Below are 12,121 nucleotides of genomic sequence, written 5' to 3'. Positions count from 1 at the left end.
TTTAAATACCATTCATCCATCCATCCATTGTCTATACCTGCTTTATTCCTAATTAGGGTCACGGGGGTCTGCTGGAGCCTATCCCAGCACACATTGGGTGAAAGGCAGGGGTACACCCTGGACAGGTCACCAGTCCATCACAGGGCCACACATATAGACAGACAACCACACACACTCACACTCACTCCTATGGGCAATTAAGAATTACCAATCAACCTAATGTACATGTTTTTGGACTGTGGGAGGAAACCGGCGTACCCGGAGTAAATCCACGCCCACGCAGGCACGGGGAGAACATGCAAACTCCACACAGAAAGGACCCTGTCTGTTCGACCCCAGGATTCGAACCCAGGACCTTCTTGCTGTGCGGCAACAGTGCTATCATTTAAATAACTTCCTCTCTTAATCATGAATCTTCCAAATAGAGCTGTTTAACATCTGCAGCTATGATGTCCATTATAGAATAACAAAAATAATGTAACTGCTATGAACCTAAAATATATAGACTACTTACAGAAATGAGAATATTCACAGACTGGATTGAATCCCATCCCAAGTGTTTAACTACAATATTTCACCTTCAACGTGTAGAAAAAGCGAGAAAAAAGAGAGAGAGATGTTCAGGTAAGTAAATTTAACACCCCATCAACACCTTACATAAAAATAGCTTTCAGGATTATTGGAGAGTCTTGAAGGTCAAGCACAACTATATATATGTCTATAAAAAATAATCAAATAATCAATATCTGAGAAGACATTGTAAAAAATATATTTGTGTGTGGGTTAATGGATGCTGTGTTTCATTCATACAATGTTTCTGAGTTTATTCTGCTGATTTTAATCACTTTGCTGAAACACACTTGACATAAATCATCACTTCATTAATAAACCTTTCGATTCAGGTGTGCTGGAGAAGAAATAAACATGAATATATTCAGTGCACAGGGTCTCATAAAAGACTGCTGTAATTGAGCATGAATATCCATTTGTGCAGCTTGTGCCAGAAAAATATCAGCGAGAATCAAGGGGAAGGTGTAAAAGAGACAGTGGTGAGACCGGCCATGCTGTATGGTTTAGAGGCAGTGTCACTGAGACAGAGACAGGAGTCAGAGCTGGAGGTAGCAGAGCTGAAGATGTTGAGGTTCTCTTTGGGAGTGACACGATTGGACAGGATTAGGAATGAGTACATCAGAGGGACAGCCCATGTTGGACGTTTGGGGGACAGAGTTATGGAGGACAGATTAAGATGGTTTGTTGAGGAGTGTTCAGAGGAGGGAGAGTGAGTATATTGGTAGGAGAATGTTGGACATGGAGCTGCCAGGCAGGAGGAAAAGAGGAAGGCCAAAGAGGAGGTATATGGACGTAATAAATGAGGATATGAAGTGGGTGCAAGTGTTGAGGATGCAGAAGATAGGGATAGGTGGAGAGAGATGATTCGCTGTGGAGACCCCTGAAGGGAAAAGGCCAAAGAAGAAGAAGATCCATTTGTGCAGCTTATCATTGATTTTTTTTTTTTTCAGTTTCAGGATTGTGCATGTAAATGAAGGAGCGCTATAATTAGATAGAAATCATAGTATGATGGTTATAATGATGATGATGATGATGATGATGATGTTGTATGTTTTCTCACAGCGCTGTTTCAATATTGTAAAGTCTGATCCTTCCAGCTGAGTAGTTGTTCAATGCTGTATATATTGCTGTATATTATATAAACATCTCAGCATGAAGGCTTTACTGTATTATGGATTGGACAGGATTTGGATCTCAGCTCTGGATTTCTGTTTTTGCAGCAGTTTCACAAGTTCTCTCACTCAGTGTCCTTCATCCGGCTGTCTGGGTTTCCTCAGGGTTCTCTGGTTTTCTCCTAAAGTGCATGATACCATGTGTCCATCCAGGGTGTGTTTCCATCTCATGCCCAGTGCTCCTGGGATAAGCTCTGGATTCGGGATACAAAGCTTACTGAAGATGAAGGAATCAGTAAATAGGTAAATAAACACATTTCAAGAAAAAGATCCACTGGATTCATGGCCAAACTGACCGGTACACAGCGATTACTGGAACTGAATGAATACATTAGGTATGACTGTCAAGAAAAAAACAAATAAACAAACAACAAACAAACAAATGGAAGATATTTTATATCACTTTTTATTTTCAAAGTAAAACATTTCCAAGAAATATTGAACTTTTTGTCTTTTATAACTTATAACTTTTTGAACTTTTTGTCTCCAAATTTTACGTAAATATTTTGAACACTTTTAAAAATATAGATTCAAAGTCTGATAAAATCAACATGAAATAATAAATAATAATAAAAATCACCCCCTTAATGAATTAATAAGGCGTGTAACACTGTAAACAAAATATTCTTCTACATATGAGCCATTAAAATAATTTAAATAAATAAATAAATAATAGTATTAAATAAAAACGGTTATAAATAATCATATTTATTTGTATCTCCGTCTAGATAATATTGCTAAGGGATGGATAAGCGGTCAGCGTTTGAGTGACACCTCCACCGACCAATAGCGTGCTACGGGGGGGGAAAACCCCGAATCGACCAATAGGATGCGAAGTGGGCGGGGCCTTCGTGGGTATCTCGGACTGAATCAGTTCGGCACGACAGTTTAAAAACACAACAGCTCATCGGTGAGAAGGATAAAGGCTGGAGATCGGATATCGACTCTTATCGATCAGAAGAGACAGAAAGATGCTGCTGGATGTTTTCTCCGTGTCATATCAGGGCTAAACGAAGCGCAGCGATGGAGCATCGCGCCGTTATTATTCCTCTATTGTCCGGTTATTATCCTTTGTCATAGCCGCCGGCTGTTATTCAGCGTTATATTCGAGTTCGTACCGGAAACGCGCAGATGAACTGAGACAACATGAGTGGGATTTTTCCTCCTATGTACCTCCAAGATGGAAGATTTTCAGTTTTTTTCTACAGGATGATGGAGAGTGTCATTGCGCAGTGCAGTACGGGGTACATCTGCACTGTTTTTGGATGGCCAGTGTGATCATGATCATAAGTATTGCATGACTGCTGTTGCTACATAAAGGCTGTGAATCACTCCATCCATAAGGCTGCTATTCTTCTTCTTCATCATCGTCATCACTGACTTGAGTGGTGTCAAGCCGCTCTCCTCTCCAGCTCCTACAGATGAGAGGTAAACAGTATCAGCAGATCAGACCTGCAGGACCTCGAGAGACCGACAGTGACTATGGAAGGAAACTCAGAACGTACCAAAACCCTGTGAAAATAATCGACCAGCCCGGCATCGTGATGAAGGTGCTAAGGAGAAAGCGGATTATTTTATTCGTGGCCTATTTCCTCCTGCTGGTTTTGACCATGCTGAATTTAGCCAACTACAGGTGGAGCAAAGAACCGCAGCAGTGCAGCCACCAGGTGAGGAGCACCACCTACCAGGGGCGCTCTGACATCCGGTACCTTTACAGACCCGCTTTAGTTAAGAAAAGGCAGCTTGTTTACGTCTTGACCACGTGGCGCTCGGGGTCAAGCTTTTTCGGCGAGTTGTTCAACCAGAACCCTGATGTGTTCTTCCTGTACGAACCCATGTGGCACATCTGGCAGAAGCTGTACCCAGGTGATGCTGTGTCTCTGCAGGGTGCAGCGAGGGACATGCTGAGCTCACTTTATCGCTGCGATCTCTCTGTGTTTCAGCTGTATAACAGCCCCGGGGGCAAAAACATTACCTCGCTCGGCCTGTTTGGTGCTACCCTCAACAAGGTGATCTGCTCATACCCGCTGTGTTCCGCATACAGGAAGGACTTTGTGGGCATGGTGGACGACAAGGTGTGTAAGAAGTGTCCGCCGCAGAGCCTCCGTCTGCTGGAGGATGAGTGTCTGAAATACAACACTATTGTTATTAAAGGGGTGCGCATTCTGGATGTCAACGTCTTGGCTCCTCTGATGGAAGACCCCTCGTTGGAGTTAAAGGTCATTCACCTGGTGAGGGACCCCAGGGCTGTGGCCAATTCCAGGATCAAATCCAGACACGGACTGATTCGAGAGAACCTGCAGGTGGTCAGGAGCCGAGATCCTAAACTCCGCCGGCTACCGCTCGCAGATGCCGCACATAAAGCAAACAAAAAGGATGGAGCTGACTACCACTCCATAGGAGCCATGGAAGTGATATGTGATAGGACCTACAGGACCTTGAGGACGGCGTTGAATCCTCCCAGCTGGCTGAAGGGGAAGTACTTGGCTGTGCGCTACGAGGACCTGGTGGAAAACCCGGTCAAGGTCCTGCGTCAAGTTTACCGCTTTGCTAACCTCAGCGCCAATCACGACGTGGAGTCTTTTGCCCTCAACATGACTAATGGAACAAACTCGTCCTCCAAGCCGTTCATTGTGTCGTCCAGGAACGCCACACTGGCGGCGAGCGCTTGGAGGACTCTCCTGAGCATTCAGCAGATCAAACAAGTAGAGGATTACTGCCACCAGTCCATGTCCGTGCTGGGCTACGAACGCGTAAGAACAGCCGCTGAGGCTAAAGACTTGAGCAAATCCTTACTGACTGCATCCAAACTGTGATGCTAACCTTTCGCCAAAGACCTACAAAATGCTCATTTGAATGATTTTTCGTTGTAGCTCAGTAACTGTGGAGCTTTATTTTGGTTCGGTGTTTCATTGAGGGATTTGACATGCCTCATAGGAATGTACTGTTTTGTTATTATTATTATTTCTTTTCTTCTTAAATTGATTTTTTTAAGTTCTGAAAAAGCCGTCATGGCTTTTCTACGTGGATTGATTATGTATGTGTATGACAAACTGCACCATGACTTGAATAATGAGATGAGCCTTGATGTTATGTGAATCACGTGTCTTGCGTCGACAATGCTTTAGGGCTTTTTTTTTTTTATTTTTGATCTCTTCGAATGTTTTCGAGACTCATCAGTTTCATTTGAATTTGTTGACTCACTTTCAACGGAAACAAAAAATGATCAACAAACGGAAACGTTAAAAAAAAACAACAACACAAAAACAGTCAAAGCTCTCGTTCTTAAAGCAGGTGATGCTGTTTAGTTACTGCAGGATGCTCTCAGAGACAATCATTAAAGTGCTCTGTAATGCTTTTTATCTTTTCTTGTTTCTGCTACTTTGGCCTGCATGTCCCTTTTCCAGAACTGGGTGCTCCATTTTCTTGGCTATTCCCAACTTCCTGTTGTCTTATACTGCTTTATTAGTGCTTCAACATTTCTGTGGGAGTTGATGTTCATGGCTAGAGCAGAAAAAACTCACTTTTGCATTGCCACTAGTCAGTAATAGCCTAAACTGTGAGTTTTAGAGTAGATATTAACTAACAGATCGACAAACTCCATTCTCTTTCCCGCCCGTTATCTCTTATTTTTTCTTCTCTCTATTACAACCCCATACAATTACAGGATTTGAACTGATTTCTTTAGAGCTCATGTGATTCTAAGTAGTGGTTTGGCCTTGAACACTCTCTCTCTCTCATTTTTTTTTCTTTTTGTTTTATAGTTGAACAGTTTTGTGGAACATGTGAAGAATGTGACTGTGTGCCTTCTGAGATATCAGAAATAAATAGCCAGGCTTGTTTTAGAGCACTAAAGAATGTGTCATATGCATGGCCTTCTAAGAAACAGCAAACAGACGCTTATTCATATTCAGCCTAGATATCGGCTAAACGCTCTTGTGGGAATGTTCTGCTTTACGACAAACAAAAATGTAATTATCGACGCAGGCCGACGCTGACCATTTGGACGTGGCCTTGAAATTCCTGAACTCACATAACCTTTGTGGATGAAATATCAGTATATTTAGTAAACATTGATATACAACTAACCAGAATTAAATCTCGAAGACAAGTTAGAAAAACTCTGGAGTATTTGTCAGCAGATGAAATTCACTTACAAGTAATTTGACCTGGCGGTAGTTCAGAACTTCGGGGAGGTGGGGGTCTAGTAATATGAGAACAAGTGAAGAAGAATATACATGCACTGTTACGGGAAACTAATAATCAATATGTTACTTAAACATCATGTCATGAAGTGGTTTATCCTTTTCATATTTTAGCAGTTTGCCAAATGATTACAATTTGTTCTTAATTAAAAGAACAAGATATACTTTTTTATCCATTTATAGTTACAGTCAGTGTTGTGCAATATCTCGAAAGGAAGTTATAAACAACAAGCATTTCCTCACAAAGTTGTCTTTTTATTTATACCAAAGAAAAGATTGTCATATTACCAAAAAACATAACATGAAGCATAAACTCTTTACTCCTTTGTCCTGAAGAATTTCTGAAACTGTACTTAAAATTACAAAGCGCTGGATTTGGAGACTCCTTCCACTGAAGATCAATACCAGAAAGATTAATCATGCCACCGATGATATATTTTCACATCTGTTCATTAGTCTTAGATTATATATGAAGCATCCAGTCTACAAATCAAAGTGAGCTCTTACTATGGAAACCATAACGCGTTTGAACGAGCGCAACCTGTTTGGGATTTATTGTAGAAAATAAATCAACACCTTCATATCAGTCTAAATCGATCGGTCCAAACAACAACATCATCAACAAGATGAAGAAATTTATGAAGGATTCTCTCTACTTGAGTAAAAAGCACATTGGACATTATTTCCAGACTGGGGTTTCTATCATATTTATGAAAAGTGATTTTTATCCTAGAATCTAAACAGTAATTTATCCCAGAATCTAAACAATAACATCGCTGAATAAAACCCTCGTGCACATCGCATAGAAATGAATTCAGTACATGAGAAGTTTTATTTAAGCTTAATTTCCTCGGGTCAGTGGCACTGCTTAGACACCTAAACCCTCAGGAGTGCTACTGAGACATTAGATTGTGGGCGGGGCATGATTCTCATTTGCATATTCATAAATAATACTATAATGGCCCTTTTTTTTTTTTTAAATGATTGAAGCACGATATTAGGCAAATATATTTTGTAACAAATGAAGGTTTGTGTGACTAAGTTTCAGTTTCGTTGTTCACACCAGAGGGTAAAGAAGGACACAGACGTTCTGTAAACACGTTAAGTCAAATCATTTCTCCAGAGATTCAGTTATTGAGCAAAAATGAAAAGCCATTACTGCAAAGTGATCAAGGCATCACCATGTGTTGTTTTCCACGAGGAATTAGGAAAACATGCACTTGCTGAGAGACGGAGTTGTCTTTGGCTGGCCTTATTGCAGAGGTGCACAGCTGTCGGAAACGTTCCTGGTGCTGTTGGGATTAAATTGGAAGGTTAATGTTGGGAACAAAAAACACTAAACAACTAAATTACACAAAACTCATTTCAAGCGACTAGGATTTTATTTGAGGATATCATTACATTTCACTACAGATGAACAGTTATGTTTAAAGTGATGCTAATGAAATGATAATTAGCTTAATTCACAATATCTCCGTGTTATTAAAAGCCAGTGATTTCCTGTCTATACCAAATGAACTTTTAGCCATTCAGCATGCACTATCAATAAACGTCTGAAATTTATTATTGATTAGCTGTTGAGGGTGAAGACGGCCAGTCGTTTGGGGAAGGACGAGCGGACGAAGGTGATGAAAATATTGCAGAAAGATATTAATGATGTCGAGCAGCGCCGTATCTCTGCTCCGATCGATACACCTCTCGTGGGGAAGCTCTCGTCAAGCACAGTAAAGCTTTAGGATTGGGTTTTGTACTGTGTTTTATTTTCTGCTGCAGGAAGGGCATGAAGTGTGCACCTGGAGCACATTCCCTCAGACAGCAGATGCAGGAAGCAGCAGGGATGGCTTCGGGAAAAACACCAGGGTCCGCGTTTTCTCTGAAGTGAGGAGTGTGAGAGGTGTGCAGGTGACATTTGCAGCAGGAGCCAGAAGGACGGCATGCTGTAATCGCCAGACGCCTCAGGGATTTCTTGGTACTTTGAAGTGTCTTGAAGCATGACGCTGCTGTAAAGCACCTCAGCCAATGAGCTTTAAGGGTTATGAGGAGAAGACAAGTCATAAAACAGATTGAAACTTTGTTCCATGCTTTAGGGAAAGAGAGAGAGAAAGAGAGAGAGAGAGAGATTGTTGTTGTTTTTGGCGCTCTGAAGGTCACTGGATGACTTTATCTGTCATAAGTCATACAACACGATTTCTTGTAAGTTTCCTTCATGCTTTAGTGTAGTGGGATGCATTAATACACTACCAGTGCATGGAAATACTCCCACTCTCCAGCTTGGAAGGTAAACCTACCATATAGCTTAATGCTATAGTTGTACAATTGCTGTCTGTAAACCATGGCATGGGAATTTAAACATGTGAAAATAATTTCTTTGGAAAATAAATAAATAAATCAAGCTTAGCTGCTTAAGACATTGTGCAGTGGTAGCTCACTGGTTAATGAGCTGGGCTACTGATCAGAAGTTAGAGATTTAAGCTCCATGTAGCGCTGCCACTCTTGGGCCTTTTTAAGCTTTTAACCTTCTCTGCTCCAAGGGAGCTGTATCACGGCTGACCCTGTGCTCTGACCCCAACTTCCTAACAAGCTGGGTTATGCGAAGGAAAGAATTTCACTGTGCTGTAATGTATATATGTCTTCTTCTATTACTTCTTGCTTTAAACAGTGGAGTAGGAGTTCCAGTAAATATGTAATGAATTATTTGTTAAATAAAATTCACTTGTACAAATACAAATGGAAAAAAAAAAATGCTTATGAAAATAAATCAATTTTGTAATGGACAGAAATGAATCCTGTATAAAAACAACAATTAATAATTTATAGAAATAACAATTAAACGAATAAAAGAAAACGAATGACAAAAAAATCAGATGAAAATGAACAAATCATGGAAAGAAGAAGAAATGCAATAAATGAGTGAAATACTAGCACAAGGTTGAACTGGATGTACAGTATATTATTTATGGATAAGGAAAAATCACATGCATATAGAATTGTGTCAGTAATACTGTCAGTCCATAAGTATTTGGACACCGGCACAATTTCAGTCATATTTTTCTCTATATACCACAACAATGGATTTAAATTGAAGCAGTCGTGATGTGGTCGAAGTGTAAACTTTCAGCTTTTATTCAAAGGGTTTAGCAAAAATGATGTTTCATTATCTGTTTAGAAATTGCAGCCATTTTTTAGTGTCTCTCAATTTTCACATGCTCAAAAGGAATCAGACAAACTGAATATGGTTAAACATAAGGATTATTTTTTCATGAACCACGTCCTGAAGTCTGGAGCTCAAGGTCATCACCAAATGCTGAGTTTCTTCTCCTTGAGATGTTTTGTCAGGGCTTTGCAGCAGCTGCCTTGAGTTCCTGCTTGTTTATGGATCTTTGTGTCTTTAGTTTTGTCTTCAGTATGTGAAAAGTGAACTCGGTTGGGTTGAGGTCAGACGACTGACTCGGCTATTTATGAACATTCAGTTTCTTTGCATTGAGAAGCTCTTGGGTTCTTTTTTTTGTAGGTTTTGGGTGATTATTGCAGCATTTCACTGAATCTGAGTAGAAGGAATAGCTTTGTACACTTCATCCTGCTTCTTCTTTCAGCAGTTACATCATCCATACACACCAGTGACCCAGTTCCATAGGCATCCATACGTCCCTGTGCTATATCACTGCCTCCACCTTGTCTGACAGGCGATGTGGTTTTCTTTGGATCAGGAGCCTCCCCTTTGATTTTTCCATACTCTTCTTTTCCTATAATTCTGCTACTAATTCTAAGGCCAAGTCTAGTCTGCTCTTTCTGTCCTTAAGTGTTACTAGTGGTTTGCATCTTGAGGTAAACCCAATGTATTTCCAGTAATGGAGGCGTCTCTTGAATTTAGACTGTGACATTAATACGCCTAACTCCTTGAGAGACTTGTTTAGCTTTTCTTCATCAAGGAAAGAATTCTGTGATCATCCATGTTAGTTGTTAGTTGTCTTTGGTCTTCTAAGCTTTTTGATTATGGCGCCGGTCCTAAAGTTTCTGCAATCTCTCTCATATGTCTTTTATTTTCAGCCTTATGATGGCCTCCATCACTTGCATTGATGCCTCCCTGGATGTTTTTGAGAGTTCCCATGAACAGCTACTGTAACAAATGCAACTCTAAGACATTTTGTCTCCAAATCATAATTTGTCATGAAATCACGAAGAAAACTGAGACTGCTTATCTGTCAATTGTCCAATTACTTTTGAGCCTGTGAAAATGCAGGGAATTTGGAAGAAAATAGCTGGGAATTGGATTTATGATGTCATTGTTTGGCAATGCTATTATGAAAAGCTGTGACAGAAAAGGCGCAGTCACTTTTGGACTACTCGAGAGTCTGCGGATTGGTTAGATTTTTTAGATTTTCTTAAAGATCTTGATTTTATATTCTATTTATATTTGAAATATTAGCTATATTTTGAAACATTACTTATACTTATATATAAGTCAGTTTTCAAGCCAAATTTCAGGTCAGAGTCGCATTTTATTTTCATTTTTATTTAACGCAGAATCATAGCACTGGAACCACTGTTGTTTCACTAGGCTGGGACTAAGGCGTTGTATTTAACCTCAGAATCTGGTCTCTGTTCCCGTATCAGTATCAGATTCCTCAAACACTTATACTTTTAAATTCTGTATCTGTAACAGTGCTGATGAAATAAATACACTTTCTCACAGATCAAACTCGGTGTAAGAAGGCTGTGTGTACACCATGCCGATGGGATTGTATTGTAAGCCTACAACCTCAGATAGGGTTTCCTTATCAGCGATAAAAGGTTAGAAATCTAAAACGTTTAAAGATCCTACAATTCTAAGGGTCTTTTGAAGAATGCATATAGGTTCTATGTAGAATCCTTTCACAAAGCTATGAACCTATCGATATCTACCTCAATCTAGCACACAAAGGCTGTGTTTTTTCTACACAACCCCTATAAAGAGGTGTTTTCCTATTAGAACGGTTCCACGTAGAGCCATTTATGAACCTATAAACTTAAAGAACCCTAAATAACCAGTAAACCTGATTTTAGTTAGTTTAACTAACCATAGAGTGCATGTTTAGAAATAAAAGGGTACTATTTAGACCACTAAAGGATTTTTTTTTTGTTGTTTATGGAATAACTCTTAAAGGTTCTAAGGAAAACCACTTCAGGAAGCTAGGTAGAACATCTTAGGAACTCTAAAGAACAACTGAAACCTAACCGTAACCACACACTCAAACCTTACACAAAGCAATTCCATAGAATAACCAATTTTGGTTCCCCAAAGGACCTTTCATTACATGGATGTTTTTCTTAGACGCTTTTATTAGTGCCATAAAGATAATTTTTAAAGTAAACTTCTTCCGCCACAGAGAACCATACACCCTGACAAGGAACCATTTAAGAACTTGTACTTTTTTTTTTTTTTTTTTTAGAGTGTATAGTACACTTTTAAGGAAAAAAACATTAGATCTAGTTCTAACTCTTCACTTGTCTTTGGGGAATTATTTAAATGTTATATATTTATAACTCTTTCCAGGAAGCTACAAACCCAACTAAACCAAACCTAAAGAAGAACTGAGACTTCAAGATTCAACAGGACAAAAAGCTATGAAACAATGAAATGCGATGTGCAATGAAACGTAAAATGAAATGAAATAAAATGATATGATGTACAATTTGAGAAACTGCAGAAAAACCAGGTAACTAATAACATATATGATTGTAACATATCTATATAGCGTCCTGACAACACGTACAGTATTGTGCAAAAAATGCAGTTGAGGTAGTGCAAATAGAAATAAACTAGGGCTGTCAATCAATTAAAATATTTAATTGCGATTAAATCGCATGATTGTCATGAGTTAACTCGTGATTAATCGCAACTTAATTGCACATTTCTATCCATTCTAAATGTACCTTAAATTAATACTTTTTTAGTTTTTAATACTCTAATCAACATGGGCATGGACAAATACTGAAATGTATGTTGTTTATTATTAGTGAAACCATATTCAACATACAGCATGAAGACTAGACATGTTTCAAAGGTCATAGATACACTATATTGCCAAAAGTATTCGCTCACCCATCCAAATAATCAGAATCAGGTGTTCCAATCACTTCCATGGCCACAGGTGTATAAAATCAAGCACCTAGGCATGCAGACTGTTTTTACAA

The 12,121-nt window shown here is 39.3% G+C and overlaps 1 protein-coding gene across 1 annotated transcript; it reads left to right on the top strand.

Annotated features, from left to right (window-relative positions):
- The first annotated feature begins 2,588 nt into the window (after nt 1-2,588).
- On the top strand, nt 2,589-10,600 carry chst2b (carbohydrate (N-acetylglucosamine-6-O) sulfotransferase 2b). Its single transcript, XM_058401670.1, has one exon. It carries the CDS (start codon nt 3,164-3,166, stop codon nt 4,556-4,558), a length of 1,395 nt encoding a protein of 464 aa, XP_058257653.1. The 5' UTR covers nt 2,589-3,163; the 3' UTR covers nt 4,559-10,600.
- The last annotated feature ends 1,521 nt before the right edge of the window (nt 10,601-12,121 follow it).

This window comes from Hemibagrus wyckioides, linkage group LG01 (assembly GCF_019097595.1).
Source record: "Hemibagrus wyckioides isolate EC202008001 linkage group LG01, SWU_Hwy_1.0, whole genome shotgun sequence".
Taxonomy (NCBI): domain Eukaryota; kingdom Metazoa; phylum Chordata; class Actinopteri; order Siluriformes; family Bagridae; genus Hemibagrus; species Hemibagrus wyckioides.
The sequence above is the reverse complement of the archived record's forward strand: the minus strand, read 5'-3'. Positions and strand labels throughout refer to the sequence as shown.

What these genes read in the sequence shown, in the direction of transcription:
- chst2b (XM_058401670.1), top strand. Translation starts at nt 3,164, where the DNA reads ATGAGAGGTAAACAGTATCAGCAGATCAGACCTGCAGGACCTCGAGAG.